At 45.5% G+C, this 24,745-nt stretch overlaps 1 protein-coding gene across 2 annotated transcripts in view; it reads right to left on the minus strand.

Annotated features, from left to right (window-relative positions):
• LOC110837886 (protein Wnt-5b) overlaps positions 1-24,745 on the minus strand; it is a 203,504-nt gene that overhangs the window by 4,098 nt on the left and 174,661 nt on the right. For both annotated transcript variants that reach the window (XM_022080506.2, XM_087358274.1), the window contains 4 exons: positions 22,463-22,722; positions 16,492-16,672; positions 15,050-15,161; positions 7,766-7,868 (listed from right to left, as the gene is read on the minus strand). In XM_022080506.2, the coding sequence (XP_021936198.1) occupies positions 7,766-7,868; positions 15,050-15,161; positions 16,492-16,672; positions 22,463-22,722 (656 nt within the window). The remainder of the gene's footprint in view (positions 1-7,765; positions 7,869-15,049; positions 15,162-16,491; positions 16,673-22,462; positions 22,723-24,745) is intronic.

Raw genomic sequence — 24,745 nt, forward strand, 5'->3', positions numbered from 1 at the left:
CAATCCTACGTTAAAAAATGTAACTCTACCACTTATTATTTATTTTCAGTTTATTTAACGACTCCGTCAGTAGTTCCAATTATGTAAAAGTAAAGTTTGTCCCACTATACGCCATATAGGCGTTTGGGGGGAGTGGAGGTATAGCTCCTCTCTTCCTTGACCTCGGAATTAGATGGGGGTGAGTGGTCAGCATCACGCCCTGGGCCGGCTTTACCCCCGGGAAAGGACCCCGGTACCCATTGTAGAGGAGGCTGGGTGGGCCCCAGAGGCTAGAGGAAAAATCCTCTGCCCCCGCCGGGGATAGTTCCAATTATGTAGGGCGTCGAATTCAAAGGTGATGAATAAAGAACGATTTGGAAATGATGTGGAAGTGGTCGTGGAGTAGTTTAAATTACTATCCCAGCATTTGCCTAGGTGAATTGAGGAAAACGGTGAAAAGACCTCGAATCAGGAGTTGCAGCCGCTCTGTGATAAGACGTACGTGCACATCCATGAAGAAGCAATGTAATATAATAAACGTGTCTGAACGTAGCTGAACAATATGGAATACAGGGACAACATGGCATTCGTTGAAATCGCTCCATCGCACAATTGTTACTGTCACGCAGAATCTGCGCAGACAAGTGTTTTCCTTATCCATTGCTGCAAAGAGGGTATTTGTATTCAAGCCTCACTTCTGGAAATAAAGAGCGTCCTTCTGTCTTTTGTTTCTGCGACGTACAATTGCAAGTGACACGGGGTCAGGCTCTACGTGGTCAGCACGGCTGCTTTATGAACACACACGTCGATATAAATCGCAGTCACGTGTTCAGTCCTTGCCACTCCCTCCCTCGTGGTTCCCACATTCCCAGGTGGTGCGCTACGAACATCAACCTCGATGTAAACACAGGCCAGCAAGCTGTATGGTAAGCTGACAACAACTGTAAAGCGAGAATCGCTTCCTTCCATATTTTGTCAAGAATTACGTCTGGCTTTAATTAAAAACATCGACCCCCACTAGAGAGTAGTTATTGTTAAGTCCATCCTCTGGTTTTGGACTGGGAAGACGACCTCAAAGGTATGGAAGGAAACAGGGAATGTACTGAACGTGCAGCAGTGGCGAATGCCGGTCTGGACGTCAGATCATGCAGAAATGTAACACAACAAAATCTCTTCAACAGTCGCACCACAGCGTGCTGCCGTTGTGTTATTTTATGAAACATTTTATATTCCTCCAATTTTCGTGGCCTTATAATTCGACAGGAGCATTCGCCACCCACGCACAGTCTACAAGGAGAGACACGAGGACATTATGAGGATCGAAGGTGGACGGAATTGTCACAGGGTCTTTTCTGGTATCAGCGGCGTTGGACCTTCTGCCTTGTTAACAACCACTGCGAGATACTGTAATTGTTACAGACACGGAAACTTCATAAAGAACTAACTTTCTGGTCAAAAGTAATGATAAAATAGAATTTGCAGTCGATTTTTTTTTACAAAGATTTGAAAAGTGTACTCTGGAGTACACCGACTTCCTGAAAGTCTTCTTCATGCGACATCACCGAAGTCGTCGTTGCTCCTTAGGTCATTCTTGGACTTACACGGTCACATTAAATTCGTGATCATGCGCATTACGAATCTCGTGCAAGATCTAATGGTGGACCTCCGTCATTATGGCTACGCGCTTTCTGGAAGTTCTTGACTGCTGCTGAATGAAGAGTCCATCTAAGAATTAAATAACGAGGAAAGTAATCGGGGAAGAATGTCAAGGAATCGCACCTTCATACGCAGTCAGCTAATGTCGCGAATCTGGCGCAGACGAAAATTAATACCGACATCGACACCAGCAGCTTCCGGTTTTGCCTCAGTTGCAATTCAATACTTCAGGCAGAATCAGTCGTGTCTCAGTTACAACACATGACCGAGGTGATGATTGGTGGGAGACGACAGCGTCTAGGTTTGTGCGCGGTGGAAACATTGCCCGACACGCAAAGGAACTGACGGACAGCCAGAGGGCACGGGCTGCGTCCGCTGCTTCATGGAGCCTGAACTGTCCATATAAGGCTCGCAGCAATTCATTTCTTCCAGGAAGAACGAATGAGCCGATACGACTCAATTTCACAACTGGAAACTAACTGGACGACGAAATAACCCATGGAGCTGAGTAAGAGTCGTTAAATAAACTGAGAATCAACCAAGCTCAAGGAAACGACGTCACGAGTAGCAGAACCAGACTATTTTGAATGACATGCAGCTCACATATAATTTCACAGAAACCCGTCAATTAGTGCTCATCAGAGGGATAATCGGGATTAAATGGGACGCCTGTGACATAAGCGAACTCAGCGCTGGTGCTGGGTACGGTTCGCCACTCGGCTGGTCAAACCCCCCCCCCCCCCCCCCCACCGCTTTCATACAGCCGAAGGTTCATGATTGTGACCACATGCCCCCAAAACTGGATCCTACTGTAAGCAAGTTGAATCCAGTCAACACTTTCACACCCTAGTTCCCTGTTAGCCGTCCAGGCCTAGGTCTCTCGAATGGTAATTCTCCTTCTGGATTTCCGACTAAAATTCTGTGTGCGTTTTTCCAACTCTCCCAAGCGCACTGCCCATCTCAACCCTTTCGACTCAATGATCCGAAAAATCTCATAATTTAATTCAGTCCAATTATGACTTCGTCTTTCCTACATTATAAAATCATCTAAGCTCCTTGTTGTCAGGCAACCTCGCTCTACGCTTCTCAGATTATGTGGAACAGTTGGTAACACCGTATGGACAAAGACCGCCATTGCAGACGGCCTTCACACACATTCCTCGACCTCTCACCTTCACAACCTGTTTCCACACGAACTACTTTAATGTTATCCTATCACCTCGTCCCGCATCTTCCAAAAAATCACCCTCCCCCCCAATCAAAAAGAAAATTAATGTCTGGCACTTTCTTTTAACAGCAGCGACTTTGAGACAAACAAAATAATCATTATTTGAGCTATAAAATAAAAATATGCTCCGTGACCACGGCTGTCAGGCTAACTTACACCGAACACGTGACCAGGCAGCTCTCTGCAGTATTCTAGCTTGTCGGCTTGTGCTCCTCAAGGACCGACCGATAAGCCATCTTACCTGCACGCACAGACGCACTACAGCCTCCTGAATGCGCCGAGATTAATAACTTGTCGCAGAGAATTTGTATGTTTTATCTCCTCGTGTCGAACCACTCCGTCGCGGTACCAGGAAACGCCACTTTTTAGACTTCTCTGGTACGTAATAAAGATAAAGCAGTGTAGAAGTGTCAGGAGCTTAGATTTTTTTCATTTAACGACGCTTCAAACGGTGTTCGGAATGAAATGAGAAGGATGTGGATGAACGTTTTGCGGTTTTTCCAAAGATATGCTTCGAGGATCTGGGGAAGACCGCGGTAAAGATGTGATTTTCAACGTCCTGGCGAAGATCCTAAACTGGGAACCCCAAATAAGAGGCTGTTAATCACTCAACGGTAAACTTCGGTTTAAAATAATTTGACCCTGACTTTTAAAAAATATAAGCTTAGCAACCGTGGTGACAGAAATAACAGTTTCCAAGGTTTCCCGGGTTTCCACACCCACTCACATCGGCGAGCACCATTTTTGTCCGATTTCAACCAAACAGTGGGATTTATGAACAATTTTTCTCTCTCTCTTTTTTAAGTGCCCAACAGCAAATTTAAAGGAAAAATCCGCTTGTAAGTTCTCGAATTTTTGCGTGCGTGCGTACGGACAGACAGAAAGGCGGCGCTATTTAATTAGGTGCTCAGCAGGGATTCGAACCCACCAACAAACTCAATGTCTTGTCTGCTGTACAACAAATAAAGACAAAACCCACTTAACCTAACGGGACCTAAGAAGTAATGAACTTGCATTTCCTTTGCATGACCGTGGGCTCACAACAGACTCCAAAATTTCGTTTCAGCCCGCCTTTTTAAAAAAATGGACAATGCCCCATAAACACATTCCCTCAGGACTAAGCCCTAGAACTACCAAGCAATTATACGACATTCGGGACTTGCATTTCCGGACTCCGGTGACGGACGTAAGACAGCGCACAGAATGTATTTTGCGCGGCGGGTCGATTATACACCGGAACCGGAACGATCAATTCATTTGCGTGCAGTTTCCACTAGTACGAGTTCTGTTTTCTCAGATTTAACTTGAAACTCCCGCATCACTGGCGTTACTGTTGTGTCGCCTCAGCGGTTAGCAAGGCCGCCATGTTAGTATTACAGATGTTAAAATTACAGCGTACAAAGTTGGTTCAAAGTGTATAATGAGCAGTGCTACTGACAACATGTCGACGTCGACGTCAACGCTGACTGGGCCGAATTTTTCTCGTGTTAATTTCCATCCCAGTTACAGCAACGTTATTACGGACCATCGGCACACACATTCACTTGTCATGTCAGGGAATGTGTGATTACAGTAATGGTCGCGAAACTGAATGGACTGCCTCAGGAAACGAAGTTGTGAATGAGGCTGGACCGCTGAATGCAAATAAATGTCGATTTGAATGCAGCATCATCCACTTTGATTACGTCTTGCGAGGTGCTTCAAGATTTCAATAAATAACAGCATTGCCACTGGCAAAACGAATTGTAAAAGTCGGAACGTTCTCGCCTCGGCGGTAGCACTAGATGCATATATTTAATTCTATTAGAGAGATTGCACAATGGCGTGAAAAGGTTTTCTTACTTCGAAAATAAACGCCCGATGCACACGTACTCAATACCAGGAAGTCTGGGGCGGTCAGACTCCAAGTTCTCACGGCGGCGAGTATGAACATCATTTCCTCCTGGGCTGCTCTGTCATGTAGTGCAGTAGAAGTCTACCGACGTTTCAGAGGCGCTTGCCGCCTCTGTAGTCAAGGCGACTCATAGCAGAAGACAGCCACTTCTGAGTAGGCCAGTATGTAAACTGAGTGGCTAATATCTAAACGGAATTTCGACTGCCGACAAGAACAGGCATCCGGAGCAGACTGAGATGACTTCCACGCCCTATTCCTCTAGGGTCCATTTTAATATTATTCCCCAAACTACACCTAGTAAGCTGCTTCGCCGCTTCAGATTCGTCCATTAACATGTCTTACCTTCTATTTCTATAATGAATATCTCATCTTCCTTGATTTCGTCAGCCTAATATTAGTAGCATGTAATTTTCTACGTCCTACTGCCTACATCCTCCTCCTTACGTTTAAATATCTCCTTGGTCTTTCTTCCGAGACACTTTCAATTTATGTTCTTCAGTAATTAAACAGAGCTTGATAATAACACGTGGCTTTCTCCAAGGAATCAGAGGCCTAAGTCATAAAATCCATTTTTCCAGGACAGAAAGCGTAAGTAAAAAGTTGCCTAAAACACGTGCTTCGATGTAAGCATAATGCTTCATTAGCGGAGCTAATTCTGGAATACCAGTTTAGTCGACAGAGGATCATAATATCAGAGAGCTGTAAAAAATAAGACACTTAAAATATTTGAGTTCCGTCCCTCTAAACCAACAGCCCAGACATTTACGTGCTGGTTCTGTGACTTTTACAGCCCCAGACTGTCCACAGAATTGGTTTCTACTCACAACCACAGGCTCTTCCTCGTGTAACGGTATTAACACATTCAACATTCCTTGAATTCTAAATTTTATGTTTACTGAATATCGTAACGAGGAACTTCATAATTTGTGGTCTTCAACAAATATTATTCGGGTGATAAATTCAAGGAGGTTGATGTGGGAGGGGAAGGTGAGAAATACACACACAGTTTTAGTCGAGAAACCTGAAAGGAAAAAAATACAGTTGGCGAACTTTGGCACAGATAGGAGGATAATATTAAAAAGCACTTTAAGGAGACGGTTAGTAAGGGTGTAGACTGGATTAATCTGGCTCTGCATGTGGAACACGTTCAGAATTTTGTGAACACGGTAATGGGCCAAGGACTTTCATGTTTTATTCTGGAACTTGTAAAATATTATTTACTGTTAATTTAGCAACGCTATTTCAACTGCAAAGATTGTGGCGGGATGATCACTTATCTCAGATAGGTAACGGTACCGAGACTGAGTAAAAGCACGGAAAAATCAACTGTTCATACTGTCGCTCTTAGTTCTCGTAAAATGTATTTTTATAAAATACGCTTGTTATAAATCTAAATCTAAACGCAGAGGGAATGACTTACATGTTCGATAATCCAATTTCCAACCCTTAGTTGACGTTGAAACGTTAGTTTCAACGTCAACATACTAAGAGCGCCTGTTGCTTTTGGACAACAAATCTTTCACGCCTGTTTATACGCCGAGAAAATAATTAGACTTCTTAGTATCCCACCAATAATTTATCTGACAGCCGTCCTGCAGCGCCTATAAACTCGTGCTAAATGTCTGATTAAACTTCCTTCGAGATCAAACCTTCTGATTAAAGCCCATTTATATCATGAAACGACCGTAAGCCGAAGGTAAGGAATCAGTTACATCACTGCAGTTGTAAATCGGCTTTCAAATCTCAGAGAATAAACATCTGTAAATCGGGCAGGCAGAGCTGGAACGCCGGCCAGCAGGCATGCAACTTGTGTTGGAACGGCGACGAACTAGAACTGCGTCTACAGGGCGGTAAGATCTAAAAATGGCGGTAATTATCGCTGTTTGGCCTGCGGATGGCTCTCAGCGAAATGAAGCCACGCACACTAAACACGAAAATATCATTCACGAAGTTTGGTCTTTAATCTACGTTCTAGATCCCTGATTTGATCCTTTAGACGAGTTACCCTAATTCTGCCCGCCTTTGAGTGAATCCCGAGGAAATATTACGTATATTATTGGCATCTTCAGATTCATCTCTTTTATGAGCGGGCTTCTGACTTCATGAGTCATTTCATCGTCGTGCTCTTAGCTCAGGGCATCGCTGGCCACCCTCGCGTGTCTCCCCCATGCCTTGGTATGCGAGCCGCAGTAATGAACCGACAGGCTGTCGCCCACATCACCACAATTACCATAGCAACCCATTGTTGTTCGGTTGTCATGCAGCCCAGATAACATTACAACGGTCGAGGGAACACGTCGGACACAATAACACAAGCCAAGAGATGGCGGGAGAGGGCAACAAGTTAGGTCCTCGACAACATTTCGATACTTCCCGATTCGTGCGGTAGCCTAGCTTACGCCTGGACGAAACTGGTTAATAATTTCGAAGTATATCACGTCAAGGCGGTTAGAACGCTGGCCTTGTAATCCTGGGGTCTCGGGTTCGATTCCCGGCGGTGCCCGAATTTATAACTTGTGTTGGGCAAGGCCGTGGTCTAGGCAACACGGAGTTTTCCTCCGTGGCATCCCAACAATTACTCCATTCACACACAGAAGAAGGCAATGGCAAACCACTTCTGGATCATCTGCCAAGAACGTATATGAACAGGTTCCAGTCCGATAAAAGGATGGAAGGATCCTGTTCATATGGACCTGTCGTCAGACAGAACACTACAAATAAATAAATATCACGTCATCAACGGTTGGACGGACCATTCGGGGTGCTTGTGTCTCTACTCAGTATTTAAGAGGTCTCCGGTGCGAATCTCGGTCTCAAGGTTTTGCAAAATGAGACATTCGTTTAATGAACTCTATAAAGCTGCATTTCAGCTTCATGTAAAGTATGGCTACAGCTGGACAGACGCTAACCAAAACTGAATCGACCTTTCAAATTTTTGTTGAGATTCCCAAAACCACATTTAGTCGAAATTCGTTGACGTGCAGTGAGCACGTAGCGAGTTGACTCACCGATCTCTCTGAAGGGGGCCAACTGTTGCCAGCACGTGATGAGGCTGCACGACCCCGACACCCCGTGACACTTGCACGTCACCCTCGACTTCTTGATCACCGCCTGCAAGCACCCGAACACAAATCACATCAGCGGAAGCCTGGCATCTCACCTCATAGACGGCAATCATAGGGCCAATTGACAGAAATGGTTTTAGCAAACAAAGAACGTTCTTTAGAACACCATCGCTCACCCCGCGCCCCACTTTCCTGCTCCGGGGTTTACACACACACACACACACACACACACACACACACACACACAAACGATGTAAGCCCCTGGGACCTGAGGTTCTCAGGGCATCGAAATTGTCGGCTGTGTTTGCAATGCGTCCTATTTATTGCACGTGTTTGGTTAGCATTTCATCCCTGCATAAGATGAAGGCGGCACGTTCCTTAGAACCGCTGATAACCATCTACAACACATCACAGCCAGGCTACCGCGAGCTACAATGTAAGCTGTTGAATAACAACGCTTCCATGGGGACGACATTGTTCTTCACGCAGGGCCAACGCTAAGAACTCGTTAAGTTTTGCCACCAACTACTCTGGAGACAGAGACGACAGGTTCTTCCGAAACGTTACTAACCACTTACAAGGCTCCGCGGTAACTACAGGCTCGTGGACGTGAGAGCCTCAAATCTTAAGAGTAGGTTAGGAGGGTAGCCGGAGACGGCCTGGATGCAAGGGGCAAACAGGAAGATCCTGTTCTGCCCTACCTGGAATCGAATCCCGACTCTTCAAGTCCATAGCTTGCCGGTTGACTGCCGACAATATCGGTAAAAGAAAAATCTGAAGGCAATGAAAATTTTCTGCAAAGTAAACGTAACTGGCATGAACGTAAGATATCTGTTTTTTAGGGAACAATTTGTACAAGTCTTTGACAAACTGACCGAACTGAGCAAAAAGTTTCAAAGGACAGAGATGACACGAATTTCCGAAGGACGAAAATTAGCCTAAAATATTCTTCAAGTCTGTGAAACACAAAACAGGCACGGTGCAGTGGACAAACAAAAAGGCTACAGCAGCAGGCTTGTTTGACTGAAATGGTCGAAAATTAGCACGGCCAATGTCTATTACAAAACGCGACGTACGAATACAACACTGAAACCCGACCGCGGAGATCTGCGTTGTGCCAAAGAGCACGGACGGACACGATTTGCCATTACTGTGGGAACTGCCTATACCAGCAACATCCTTCAGTCTGCGTAGTGTCTGTAAGTACGGTCGAAGCGAAGATAATAAAAGTAGCTTTGTGAATTTAACACAGTATGGGTACACTACGCTTCGAAAAATTCCCCCCTCCGTGCGGTAAATGGATTGAGCAAGTTTACATAATCAATACCCCCTTTCTCTCTGTAAAGTCATCAAGTTCAGTGACTTCAAGAAGATGAGTGGCGCATGGGGTGAACCCCACTCTACTTAAATTCTCGTTCCTACTCGGATCAGTTCAAGTGCAATCACTCTTCGAATTGACAAACTTGTTTCCGTATCTCACAATCGCCTCCCCTCCCCTCCCGCACTATTCTGCAAGCTGCACTCACAAAGGGCTGTCGAGATTAAATGCAATTACTAAGCGAAGTTCGGGTTATGGTGCAGAGATTAGCTCTGTCGAGAAACAGACAGGGACACTTCAGTGTGTATAGCTCGGAGGTGTATTGCATATTCTGTTTAGTTAATGGAAGGCAAAGTAGTTGAACTGGATTCGGACAACAGATCTGAGCAACGCCACGTGGACCTGACGCATGCATGTGACAACATGACTTTGTGCAGCACATGGACGGACGGACGGACGGACGGACGAAGGGAAGAGGCACGCAGAAGAAAACGAAGGAGAAGGAAAGAATTTGGTGAGATAAAAAGACGGGTTTTATGCGAGCACGGTGTAGGAACTTCGGGCTCCATAAAAGCAAGAATTTCTTGATCACCTGAAGAACTGTCGGTTGTTATGATTACCGTTGCTGTAGAAGCAAAAGTACTTACACAAAGGTTTATCTGCATTTTACTTCTTAGCAACGAAGGAACACGCCAAGTAATCCCGCTGTTTCGACATTCGTTGAGCGGCGTCGTATTAATTACATATCCTGACAATGAAGTTATCTGGATGCCCGCCTCTCCTCCCTATCTCCCCGAATTACCTTCCATCTGCGGGCTGCAGCATCCCTCCAGCAAGCTCACGTGTTCCGGGCGACAAAGCAGTACGCAGTTCCAATCCCTCGTGAGGGGGATTTCTTTTGGCGATGTTGGCAGCCACTAAATATTCCATTGCGAACGTAATTAGAGCACAAACGAAGAGGCCCGCCACAGCACACAGGGCAGGAGCAGCCGAATTTCAGCTGTGCCGCCGAGATAAGGCGTACGGAAGACTACGGGGTGGTTGGGGGGAGGGGGGGGGTCCCCGGAAGAAAGGTGACAGTCGGGTCCCAGTGCGCTGTCTTTTGTTTTATTCCACTTAATTTCAGGACAATGTATCGACCGCAGAGGTTCTGATGCACCGAACACAATGTGGCGAATCACTGATTTCACGACGCTTTCCCAACTGCTGACGCTGCACAGAAAAGCCAGTAAAGTGGTTGTATGTGGGCCAAGTGATCAGAGTTCGATTGCTGGCAGAGGCAGGAATTCCCACTCTTCTTCGAGACAGGCTCTGCATCCCAGTTGACATGAAGCTGGAGTTGACCTCCGGTGCCAAGATGAAGAACGCGTGGAGCCTAACCTCCGTACCTTGTTCCGTGGTGCTTAAGCATTTGTTGGCAGTAAGTCAGCCAGCCAGACAGAAGAGAATAAGTATCGGGAGAACCGACCACATCGGCTGCCTTAGCACCAGCCACCACGTGCGAGGCAGCACAGAAGAATCGCATCACCGCATTGGATCTCTTTCGTTTGTTAATCAGTCAGTCAGTCAGTCAGTCGGGCTCCTGCTTCTTCGCGTAATCCCATACACGCGACTGCGACATCTTAAAGAAGTGGAACTACTGGCCGAGGGAGCCGACGGAACTCTTCTGTACCAGGGATGTCTAAATTCAATAGCAGTGAACACACACACAGATGAGTTACATCCTTCGCGGTTTGACCTTGATGAGAACTTTTGTTGTTGCAGACAAATCTGTTGTCGTAAACCTTATATTTCGTTACATGTCCGAAATACAAGTTTATTTAACGATGCTGAGATTACGTAGAGTTCAGTGAGAGGATGATAAATGCATCGGAAAATACATGGAAGGAAGTGGTCATCATTTCATTTGAGGCAACATTACGTCTTACGTTTATGAAAACTGTATAGGCATTACACACCCCTGGTCAGTGCCACTGTTCTGTCTGGCACACAAAGCCTTCTCCTAGAAGGGTTGGGGCATCCTTCCAGCAAGATATTCTTTAGAAAGTCTCCACGTTGACAACATGGCCGAGACCTGGGAGGTCTTCCTACAGGCCCTTGATGTCTCCTTCATAGGTCCACATGCATTATGCATAAAACTCTTTTATTTCCGAAGCAGGAAACTTTACAGCACGAGGTGAGTAAACCAGAAACATCGCCAGTGACGTTGTACCAACAAGTACAAACACTGGAGCAAGGTGACGGGCAGCAAGTGCGTCCACAAACACTGCACGCGCACATTTGTATACAATGGGAACCAACATGAGGGACGCCAAACCAAATGCCTCTTAATATGTGTACATACAACAAATGCATAACTCAAACAATAAAACAGTGTGTTTTGGAAGTCTGGAATGCTATTTGCTTTATAATGTCACGTTCCTATTACGGAATGTTCTGGTCCCAGTCTGTGCTCAGAGACCAGTTATCCTGACCGACGTTTTCCTCAGTCTCCAGTCATTCTTTTCTTTTTGATTGGTTCTTAGGTACAATTCATAGTGGCGCTTAATGCTAATAAGCACCTGCAAAAGAAAACAATTTCACAGTCAAGATGACCTCGACCGATCGACTGAGCAACTCAACAGAGAAGTGGCCTCGAAGGGCAGCTCCTCCGACACATATTCTGCAGTTACGTGATTTTTCTCAATCCCTCTAGAAATATTAGCCAGTATTAAAATACACCACGGCCAAACATTTTACAATTCTCTCAATTTTCACAGTAAGTTTATCATTCCCTTGACTCGATCGACGTTTAATAATCTGTGTACTTGGTGCAGCATCGTTACATAATCTACCACCACCTGCCATAAAAGACTGACACGTCAAGCGACTAACAAACAAACTAAAACTGGACAACTGGAAAATTAACAGCCTGACAAACTGGCATCATGCAATGACGGTCTCTAATATTTTTCGATTTTAATAAAATGTGTAACTTTTTGAAAGATTTTTGAATCGCACCCAGTAGTTGTCTAACTGAAATACGAGGATGGACGCATTACGTACCTTGTGGTCTAACCAATTCTTCGCGATAAAGTATACATACGACAACAGAGATGTCTATTTGCAAACTCCGGTCTGACCCATTCAGGGAGTCTGGAAAATTCCGGGTAATTCGCTGTAGGTCCTGTTAGCGCCCATAGTCAAAGCGGCCCACAATGCAAATCCAATCATAATTCATGGCTGGATCCTCTATTGTCGGCTTTAACAAAACACCGCGAATAGGGACCGGGCAGACCACGCGGCAAATAAAGACGCATCTGATGACAGCGGGCCATATATTACACGGCAGGGTGGATGGCGAAGACAGCCATGACAAAAGCTTCGCCTCTGGACACGACACGCGCCAACACACCGCCCTGAACACTCGACGACGGAGTTTCCGCAAAACGATGAGACGCCGATAGCATTCGCCATCGTGGGATTCGCGGAGCCACACTCAAGATGCGAGTGACACTGGGAACGAGACATTCGGAGCGCCGTCCCAACTCTGTTTCCTGCGTTCGGAGGCCAAAAAAGGAAATAAAACTGAGCGCCGAACGTCCTTCACGCCTTAGCCTCCAGGGAGGCAACGAGGACAAAGACGCGAACAGAAAACACAAACACTATCTTCTGTCACGAAGATTTTATGCGTGCACATTCCCAAATTAGTGAGTGAACACCTGCAATACATTATTTATGCTCCTTACACCGAACACGTGTTGAAATTAAGCTTAAGTCATGAAACACTGAGCACCAGTTCAAAACAAGAAACTCGCGCGCAATGGTCCGTGCCCTTTTTCGTGAAAGGGTTCGCAGATACTTCGGAATACTATCAAAATTCAGATTAACCCTTCAGAGCATAGTAGTAACTGTGCTTAAATGCTAAATAACTATGAATTTCGCCCACAGAGTGTAGGCTATTAACGGGCTTCGCATGATTTTTAGAATAAACAGCGATTATTTCCTAGATTATCATTAACCAAAATTGATCTCTGGTATTTAGAAGCGTCAGGTTTTATCTGCGTCTAACCTGACTAATGTTCGAGGCAAATGGCAGAATTTCAAGCCACTGGTGATGGAGCCTCAATATTTATTCCAGTATTATAAATAGAACGGCTTGTAACTCATTACCGAAACTGTCCCCGGCGGATCAGCGAAGGGACTTCAAATCCCTCGGTTCGATAGAGGACAAACTCGAAGAATGTTTCACAGAATTGGTTGTTATTTCATAAAATATTAGATGGAAGTGTTACAGGGTGTCCGCATATTTGGACAGACGCCTGCATGTTCAGTTAAACGGACTTTCAATGTATTTTTGTACCTGAAATATTCATCAATTAAACCAGTGCCCGTCGACTTCTCTTACCCTTCACGAAAGTATTATCGTACAGCGTCTCCTTTTCCCGTTGGTTGAGTGCAAAAACAAAACACAGAACATCGGTCAAATGCATTCAATTATTCCCCTGATGTAGCCCATTCTGTTTGTCAACAACTAAGCCATCCTATATTTTTGTTGAACAGAGTTCTGTATTCTTACACACACTGTGGAAACACTTATGAATCGCTGGTTATCGTTTCAGCGTTCGTCTCCATTATAAACAACATAAAATAACACTCTAAGGAACCAAGGGAATCAAATCCTATTATTTCGGTTCAGTGACTTTCTAAAAACTTCCACAGGAGATTGTAGCTGCGTCCAGCCATCGTTTTGAAAATGCCACCGCCGAAGACAAATGATCCTCCAACCCTTTAGTTGGTGATAAACGGTAAATCACTATGCAGAAGGGGAACAACTGAATAAAAGGGACTTTAATTAGGTGTGACACACAGATAGTTCACCTTGACATAGGAGCCCGTCCACACATAACATCTCCAACTCTTTAGAGCCCTTGTCTCTATCTGCAGTTTCATCTCTCTCTGTCTCTCTTCCGTCGTCAGATTGCTGCCGGCGGTAATGATTAACATGAAACACTCAGCAGGCAAGAACTGACTAAGTCACCAAATACGCTTCGTTGAATGTACGTACGATCGAATGTCGTTTCTTCAGACTTCGCTATTGAACTGAAATCTGTGCTTTGAAAATTATCTGCGTTACTTTCATTGCTCATCACTAAGTACCTCACGCCTAGAAATGCAACGTTCGCCATTTACAGCAGTCTCAATTCAGCCGCGAGCGAGGCTTTTTTGTTCCCATCAGAAATTTCATGGGCGTCGGAGTTTCCTCTAAAGTTTAACAAGCAAAGTACGTTCTTGTCCATGGAAGACAGATTTCCACAGACGTCAGGTGGGCCGGGCATTGTGTATTCGCGCTGCTGGCTGCCAACAAGACCGCCATTTCATCGCGATCTGCGCGACACGCATTCCCATGACAACCAACAACATTGAACAGATGAGATGAGTCCTGTAAACGTCCAGTGCGTGTTTCTTATCCCGCAGGCCTAGGCACACGCAATATACGTAATTGCTGCGTTTGCAGAGTCGAACTGGAAGAATCTGGATAGAAGGGTCCCGGGTGTAGTCAGTGAAAAGGGATGAGAACTGGAGAGACAGACAACTGCCGGCTAGACTCGCGTAGGAAAAAAGATTCTACTTTGCTCCTAGGACAGTATGACCGGTCAAATTGATGGGAACGAACATTTTCGTTTTGAACACTAACGCAATTTACAGCGCCACCGTCGGAACTTGATATCGATTATTTTATGCATCGCAAGAACGGTGCACTAGGTCACTCAGGCGTGTGACGGTCATTGGCCATCGCAGATTAAGCAGATAATGCCGAGAGCCGACAGTTACTTCGCACTGAAACACGACGAGTCGGCAGCGGGGGTGACTACCGACAGAGGCCGGGATGCGAGGTCCATTCAAAGGACAATGTGACGACAACTTACCCTCCTGCCTGCCTCGTTGTTGTGGAGGTTCATGAGGCTCCGTCCCTGCTCTCTGGACCCTCGACGATAATTCTTCTCCCGTTCACGAACATCAACGAACCCCTGAGTGAATCTGCAACACACATTGCATCACTTTCTTCATAATATGGATGCAAAGCGTCTGGCAACGAAGTGAAGTGGCGATGGAAAAAAAAATTGCATGGTTTGGAGAGGATGACTGTCTTCCGAGATGTCGCGCCGTGTAATCTCAGAGAAACAGACAGACGTTTCAAAGGCACCTACTGACTCCACCATCAGGGTGATGAGGCCGTCAAGAAAACGAGGAGTGGGTCACCTACTGGAAACGTCACTCGGAGACATTTCTTAAAATCACACGCCGAATGAAAAGTCGTAATAAGACAAGACGAATGATGAATTTGGAATTCAAGCGGAAGGGAATGAGGGCCCCGACAGACTGACTTACGCCCAGAATCAAGTTGTCATCTCCAATAGCCGGGTAACGATTGTAACGGACGATAAGTTCCATTCTAAAATAACATCTCGTTTACAGATCAGCGTCGATTTTGCGGCGGCAACTGACGCAGAAATAGTTACTCGACAGCAGCGTCGCACTGGCTACAAATGACCATCAAGCAAGTTAAGAAAGCGGACTCACCGCTCTGAAAACATCAAATCCTACTTATCCTCAAGCTGCCTGCACGCCACTGGCTACGAACAAGTGTTAATGGTACGTAAGGCGAGGGGAGTCCCCCATACCGCGTTACATCACCGACGTATCATGAGCTCTTACTTGTCTGCAAAATCTTAGATCCCTCACCGCTTGGAGACAATGGCGGGGAGAGAACTGAATGGCGTTGTGGAGGGGCCGTTCTCACATGAGCGCTGTCGCCCCAAGATTAATTTGTTACACGCATCGCGTTGATTACAAATAAAAGTACGCCTACCCGTAAAATCAATAAAGCTGTGAGACACTTTGTAGCCCAATGGTACGTGCATCCTCTGCATTACTAATTCTGTGAAGGGCAGTCTGTGCTCAGAAGCTGCTAGTCGATACGCTGGCCATTAAACTCCATGCCTTATATGGAATTAGAATTTTATTACCGCCCGATTAGTTCAATCACTTGCACAAGGAGCGTAAATTAAAATCACGTGCTCGGCGCCGTGTAGACTAGTCGGCAGAGGCCAACGTTTCGGAGGAAGAACATCATCATCATCATCAATGCAGTAAAACCTAAAAAAAACCTCAACATCAAGATGAATCTTAAATAAACAGGGTGGAAGAATCTGGACTGGATTCCCGTGACTGGAGATAGATTCGGTGGCGGGTTCTTGTGAACACGGCAATGAACCTTCGGAATCAAGGATGCGCGGGTGATCCTTTGGCCAGCTTCTCGAGGGCCCTGCTCCGTCGAGGCAGGCGCCGAAGGCCCGAATGTACCTACTTGTAGCCGTACTCCAGGTTGTCGCCGCATCCTCCCCAGATCCAGTCCCGGTTCAAATCCCGAGGGCGACCAGTGCGTGAACACCCACAGGAACTGAGCTGGCCGTCTCGGCACGCCCGTGATATAGCGTGCACTACGCCGGCAGCACCGATGGCGTGCGCAAAGGCCGCTTCCCGACTGGCTGAAACACACACCGGACTTCACGGAAGGCACAGCGATAATTATATTAATGTAGATTGGGGACTAACCGTTTCGAATCTTTGAAGCTGAAGCTCGTCTAAATAATACTTACGAATACAGTCCGTACCGCAAAGAAAGCAACACACTTTTCTCGTACAGAGACCCATAAATACGGGATTCACAGTTGGTTATTGTTACAGTAGGTGGCAGATACAACTCCCGCTGGGCTTTAAAGGGTTAGGTAAATAATCCCCGTTCATATTCTGAACATACATGAAACACTTGAATGCAAAATGCAGAGTTATCGATTGTTAGAGCAGGTGGGACCTACTGACCAGTAATAAGTCCTGCTTACGTCATTCTTAGAGCTCTCTCCCTCTGAAAATCTCGAGTTATCTCACGAAAGTTTACGGTTTGCCGGCGAAATATTTGAACAACGTTTTGGACGAAATCCACCATCAGACAGAACATCGACAGGTCTTTTGCGCCAACCACGAAAAGGCCCTAAGGAATTCCCTTAACATTTTCCAACCAGAACTGAGTGTGTGTGTGCTGCATGCACCGCCCATCTCATCCTACATAATACTTGAATCGCTCATTCTAGCAACACAGGTCAATGGGGAGGGGTGCAAACTGCGAAGATTCTCTATGTGTAAATTTCTCTGTCCTTCCTTCCCTTAACATCATCAAGAGATGTCGATTTGGCGATTAAATTTTATACGTGTCAGAATAATAAAATGGCACAAGTCGGCAGAACGTCACTGAGCACCTGGTACGAACAGACGCACACAGAATAAGCGAATAAACGGGACTCAAAGCAACACCGGGGAAAAGTGGAATGAATATCGTCTCTGTAAGACTTCCAGGAAAAGTCTGTGCCGTGGAGGAGCGAATAACATGACAAGAATTACGAGAGTAAATCGAGAATGAGCCGTAGAAATACCGAGGCGGACGTAATTTGTCACACTCGCACACGCTGAGCAAGAAAGTGGAGTTGAAGACGAAGGGCCGGTACTCTGCGGGGGGCAAAACTTAACACTGCGTCATTATTCAACATTCAACGCCGGTTCGCTACAAATCAATGACTGCTCTGAACATTTCGAGTCGTAAATATCACGGGTAATGACCGCTACTAATTGAATACACGACTCGAAGACGGCTGGGGAGTCCAGGCACGTAAAAGTGCGTAACGAAGGGCACGTAAAATCACACGGGCGATTCGACGTGTAAAAACAGTAAACGAGAGAAGACAAACAGCTTGAGAAATTTTGTTATGCCACGGAGTTTACGATTAACAACGCAAATGTACACACTTGTTCATGATCATCATTCTACAAATAAAAAGTAATTCTACAAGCTACGACTGTGTCGTTCCATACGCATTTCCATTCCAAAACACAATGAGCATTTAGTTTTCATTAATATTTATTTATTTAGTGTTCTGTCTGACGACAGGTCCATATGAACAGGATCCGTCCATCCTTTTCTCGGACTGGGACCTGTTCATATACGTTCTTGGCAGATGATCCAGAAGTGGTTTGCCATTGCCTTCTTCTGTGTGTGAATGGAGTAATTGTTGGGATGCCACGGAGGAAAACTCCGTGTTGCCTAGACCACGGCCTTGCCCAACACAAGTTATAAATTCGGGCACCGCCGGGAATCGAACCCGAGACCCCAGGATTACAAGGTCAGCGTTCTAACCGCTAGACCACCTCATCTTATTATTATTTAGTGTTCTGTCTGACGACAGGTCCATATGAACAGGATCCTTCCATCCTTTTCTCGGACTGGGACCTGTTCATATACGTTCTTGGCAGATGATCCAGAAGTGGTTTGCCATTGCCTTCTTCTGTGTGTGAATGGAGTAATTGTTGGGATGCCACGGAAGAAAACTCCGTGTTGCCTAGACCACGGCCTTGCCCAACGCAAGTTATAAATTTAGCAGAATTTTCGCACGATTTAAAGGTATCAGACCCTCATTAAAATAAGGACTAGATACACTGAGCACGGAACGAAAGGCGGGGGCTGGGGGTAAAATCAGGTGAAATGAATTTTCGTGAAAGAACTTCCAAGACCCGATCCTACCAGGTGTAATCAGGTGAGAAGCGAAATTATTAAATAGGAAAGTAAACGTAGCCTTTACCGCTCGATTGGCTCATTCACCGACCTGATGACGGAGGCAGCATGACCTCTGAAACGTCGGTAAACTTCTACCAGACTACAAGGCGCAACAGCCCAGAAGACAGCAATCTTCAGACTAAAATGAAAACGCTTGAAGGGAGGGAAATGGAAAGGTCCACCCACAGTCATCGAGTACGAGAAAGGGGGAAACTTGTGAAAATATTACAGGAAAGGAAGGGATAAAAATTAATGAGCTGGTCATCAGGTAAATCATTCGATCACACAGCATCGCGTCAGGCAACCGAACAAACGGTGAGTGAGTCACTCAGTTACTAGGGACTGCTATTTCGTTCAGAGACGTGCAGGCGATGTGTGTGTGTGTGCACTGGGGCAGGATAACGACACAGCTGCACCACCCTCATGAAGCTTCAGAGAGGCTCATATTAGCCTGGACTGTCACTGATCCTTCAGTGAACAAACGTGGATCGGGAAGCATTCGACGAGAGATTTATTTCTTTTCAAAACACAAGATTTTTCTTTTCCAGTGAACATGATACTTTTATATACTTTTAATAAGTGCACATACTTCGCATGGCAACACGTTTCGTCGCCAGTGTGTCATCATCAGGGCAAAAATACATTTGTTGCACTACACGTTTACCAAATTTATGTCTGAAATATTCACAGTACAGGTAAGTATCTGTGGCCTGATGATGACACATTAGTTTCGAAACGTGTTGTCAACTGACGTACAGGACTCATGTAGGAAAATAAAAATTGAGAAAAGTTTAATGATTTTTGCAACCTTCTTAAACTGAGGAAGAAACAAATTTTCTTGGCATGAAAGAAATAAGAAACGCTTATGGAATTTTAGTGTGAGAAAATTAAGCTGATTCACAATTTGATAAGCCCAGGCGTAGATAGAGTGATGCTATTAAAATGGATTTCAGATAAATACGGTGTGGGTTCACGTGGCTCGCAGCAGGATTAAAATGAAGGTTCTGTGAACGGCCTGCTTACATTAGGAGCAGGAATTTCTTGGTCAGATCAAAAGACTAGACACTTTCCCATTCGATCACGTGTCGTGATTCAGTTAGATAATTACTCACAGTTAAGTGGTCAGGTTAGTTGGTTTATGTTATTAGCAGATAGCAAGTCAATAAAAGACACAAATGCGGTCTGCATGTTGACGCATTCTGACGCAGTGATATGACAGAGCTCCCATCGCCCGGTCCCGCATTGAATTGTTGATCTGAGGATCACAAGGGAGGAGTGCCTGGCGGGTATAGACAGACCGCCAGAATACGGCAGATGGCTTGGAGAACTCGGCGTCATGAATAACACCTCAAGCGCCTGGATTCTCGACTGGAATTGGGAAGGAAAGGATTTACAGTTGACACAAACACCAATTCACTTGTAAGACTTGAGGTTCTCACAGCGGTGAATATGAAGATTTCCGTCTTCTGGGTTATTGCGCTGTGTAGTCTGGTCGATGTTAACCAACGTTTCAGAGGTCATACTGAATATTCATCGCCCTGATGACGGAGGCAGTATGACCTCTGAAACGTTGGTTAACATCGACCAGACTACACAGCGCAACAACCCAGAAGACAGAAATCTTCACCAATTCACTTAATCCACCAGCCACTCCTTCACAGAATAACTTATTTTAATACTATGTTAATATCACGTCTCCACTTGGCCACTTATTGGAATCGATCACTGCTTCACCAACTCACTTAATTTTTTATTCAATTCGTGGCTTCTAAAATGAAGTGTTTATTCTAACACAATCAAATAATCTGGTCATGCGGCCGATTAATCTCAGTCAAACAATGAATCGACCATTCAGTCACAGCCCGTGTTTTCTGTCGGTTTTCGAAACGAACGTTTAACCTAACCTAACCTGACCCGTAAGTACGTTCACCATCTGCATCAGCATTCAGTAACTTCGTGTTTTACCCACAGGCTGCAATTAATGCCTTAACATAATGCTCAGAACAAACAGAGATCATTTCCTCAAATAGCATTAACCATATTACATAAGCTGCGTTGTATCTCTTTTTTTAAACATTACTTAAATAAACTTCGTGCTTCAAAGATTTACTTGTTAATTGTCTTAATAATCCTCCCTGTGCCCTGCATCAGTCGATTACCATTAAACACAGAGTCTTGTATTCTCACGACTCCCGCCATATTGAATACATACGCGTGTATAATTTAACCAGCTTCAGGAGTCAAGCCCTGGCAGTGTGGAAGTCCTAGACCTCCGCGATGAATGAATCGCTCATCGAATAAGAGTTCGACACTCCGCTCGTGAGACGGACGTTTCGTACGGCTACCGCTCTGACCCTGGCGCTAAATTGGACGACCCGGAAGCTCCTATTTATTCGTTTTGCGACACACCCGCAGCACGCAGCATTCGAATCAATGTATCAGTGTGTGCTGGCGCGCGGTGCTAATGTCTCGAAGCTCCGTTTATCTGCGAGAGCCATGCATTTTGCTTTTGAAGCCGGCGAAGGGTCATTAAGATTGTGCGCCCGGTCCTAGTTCCAACGGCCTCCTACTTTCTAAACAGCTTATTACGTCTGTTGCAAATTTGATTACTTCAATTAAAGTCGCGATTTCCTAGAGCGATAACAAATCTGCTTGCCGCGGAATCAGAACTCTTGTCAACAGGGTGTGCACAAAAAGCGATCGCTGTCAGAACAGACGACACGAGGAGTCGGCTTCAGGCGTATTTTTTGGGAAACTTGTCACAGCAACTAAACGGTTATAAGATGAGCTATAGCAACTTCCTGCTCTTTGCGATTAGCAGCCCAAATAACTCGGCTGTTTTTACTGCAAGAAACAAAATACAAAAAGGCGCCAAACCCCAGGCAGCTGAATTCAATAAATTTATTCTGTTGTCACAAAATATGAGAATAAGATGTGTTTAAATTCACTGAAGTACCTGAATTATAAACACCTTGTCGAAACCGGTCTGGATTACAGACTCGCCGATGCTCGGTTCATCGCTAGACTGCACGTGGGGGAAGGAGTGAGAAAGGGGAGAGGGAGGAATTGACTTTGACCGATTACGCGTAAGTTCACACGTGCAGTTGGCGTCAATCATTACAAACGGTGAAGCAGGCTCCTCTCCTAAATCACTAGCGCACTGTTTTTCCTTCCAGACAAGTAAACAAAGGCAGAGAGGCTGATTTAATGGTGGCCGACTACAGTCGATCCATAGTAACCCAGGCTAAACACGAATCAGAACTAGATCGACAAGTGTTCTCGGTGTATCACTGGAATAAAATAATGACTCAAGATCATTCTAGCAGAAAAGGGAAAAAAAGGATTTGACGGTGAAGTTGCTCACAAAGGACTTCTGTCCTCTACGCCCACAGACGGAACATCGTTCAAATCCGTACTTCAATTTATATAAGAATTAGAAGATGCGAATTCGAAAGGAGGAAAGGAAATACAATTAGCAGTTCAGGCGAACTGAGAGGTCTCTTCTCAAGTGTACGAAACAAAGGAAGACAAAAAACTTTGAAACATCGCAGACAACTTACAGATATCCTACATATTCTGGGTAGTGCAAATGGATATTTAATTATTTATTTGTCCGTGTAGTCTGATAGAAAACTGTCAGCTTTTCAGATAAGCTTGCAGCTTCATCGCTCACCTATCTTCAGCATGGGTCCGAACAGTGAGCTGTCGTGCGCCGTTGAACAGTTCCACCTCCTATGCCTGAATTGCCACTGGCACTCCGCGATGCCAGCCCTGGCACCTCTACCCACGCCGCTCATGTGGTCCTGGTACAGTTGACACAATTTTGTCTGGCCCGGAGAGAGTCCGCTGATCTGAGTGCACAACGGCGAGGCTCCGATCAGGTACTGAGGCTGTGGTAGCCTCACCACCTCAGCAGTCTGCACACCCACGTTCCTGGAACCACAGAGAAAGAAAGTGTCACACAGACGTTCGCATCCTCGGTCACTCAAAGATCACTTTGCGCTATGAACCAACCTAACCTACGCGATATTTTCACACTTCAACATAAATGAAAGCATGAGGAGGAGGTCGCGACTGTTTGTGCGGGCGTTTGATTTCCCGAACTACCGGATTAATTTCGACGATTTTCATATTAATTTTTGCGGTTTGTTTAACGAAACTGTGAGCAACTCAGACCATGTGTGTAGGAGATTAATGGATGCTGCATAGAGAAGGGAGTGAAAGGAAACAGCGGTGGTGTAACTTGAGGTAACAACCAAGAAGTTGTCTGGAGAGGCTGAGGAGCATCATGAAAGCACTCAGGACAGCCTGTCTTCCGTTCTCTGCCTTCTCCTTCGTCTTCCCTTCTTTCATTATCTCTTCCTCAATTCTTCGTCTCCTTCTCTCTCTTTTTTTTGTTTGTAATTAACATGGCTTTTTTGTGTTGTGTTTAATTTCTTTGGTGTTCGGCGTGGTTGGGTCGGGCACCCTTGTTTAGGAGGGGGCGGATCGTAATCTGCTTTTCTATGGCGGGTTAGAATACGTGACGACAGATTGAGTTCACGACGCATTTGGACACCTTTCTACACGTTTACGGAACTTTGGCATCGTATAAACTAGTCTTCGCAGACTCACTGTGGTTTGGTCACATTCGGAGAGGTTTGTACATGTTTCGACAAGTTTCGATGCTTTCCGACAAACGGTTAAAGGAGCCTGACATAATGAACGCGAAATAAATTTGAAGCTTCGTACCGCAGGACACTTGCAGATTTATAGATCCTATTTAATTTGTCATTTACGTCTCAACACGCGGCATTGAAAAGTCACGTCGCACATTCAAAATGACGCTGCGAATATTTAACGACCAATAAAACGCCGGACACATGACCGGAGGAATATACGACCGGAACGTGACGGATGCGAAGGAAAGGACTCTTTCGACCTTTTATGAAGACGGATCTGACATGAACAGGTACAATAAACAGCATGAAGATGGCTGTCTTCCGGGATGCTGTGACGTGTAGTCTCGTAGAATGTGACCGACGTTTGAGAGGTGCCTCTACTGTGTGCATCCTCGGGGCTGACGGAGACTACACAACATTCCGAAATACAGTGATCTTCATAATCGCTGCCGTGAGAACCTGAAATCTTACCTATAAAATGGTGTGAGTTACAGCAATCGATTGCAAAGAACAGGAATGGACAGGAATCCAAGAAATCAACACAGGCTTTCATGAGAACGGTCTCCAAGGCGACTCACCGTCTGTCCTCACGCTTCTTTGAGGAGGCACGTTGTCAGATATAAATTAAGCCCAGAACCTCCTCAAACTCATCCTTATTTTATTTGTTTTTCTAAAACCACATGAGCTGTAAACACAAAACTCAGTTTACCCAAAACCTCCTGGAAGTGACCCTTGATCCAGCACGCCCTCTGTGACCCGAGATATTTATCTCTCCCATAAGCAACGCAATACTGGAATGCACTCGCATTTCGGTGGAAAGTCATGGCCACACGATCTCTGTAATTCGTATTTGTTTCTAGGAACGCAACTGACTGGCAAACACAACCTCCCACACGTCAATTTCGATCGGCCCGTTCTCAGCGACGTGGTCTTCATTCTGAAGTCCTCTCTTCTCTGTTCCATGCGCGCACATGTTCTAGGTAAGAGCACGTGGCGTCTGCGACACTTGTTCTTACCGGCGCACGGGGGGTACTTATATCACCCTGGACGTGTTTCCTTTGCCTTTCTGCAAGCACCAGACTGTACTGCCGACGAAAGCCTCGTTACCTGGCACCACGTGGTTCCACAATTAACCGAATCTTTCTCAATTAGAGGGAGGGGCGAGAAGGCAGGGTGATGGACGACCTGGGGCCAACCCCGTCCGCTGAATGAAACGTAAGTACCACGAGCAGAAGTGGAAGATTTTGTGGCCTATTTTAAGAAACTAACTTGCCCCGATCGAGAGACGCTGGTGG

Source organism: Zootermopsis nevadensis, unplaced genomic scaffold, assembly GCF_977971745.1.
Source record: "Zootermopsis nevadensis isolate Lab colony 2312 unplaced genomic scaffold, Znev_1.0 Znev_ptg000029l, whole genome shotgun sequence".
Taxonomy (NCBI): Eukaryota; Metazoa; Arthropoda; class Insecta; order Blattodea; family Termopsidae; genus Zootermopsis; species Zootermopsis nevadensis.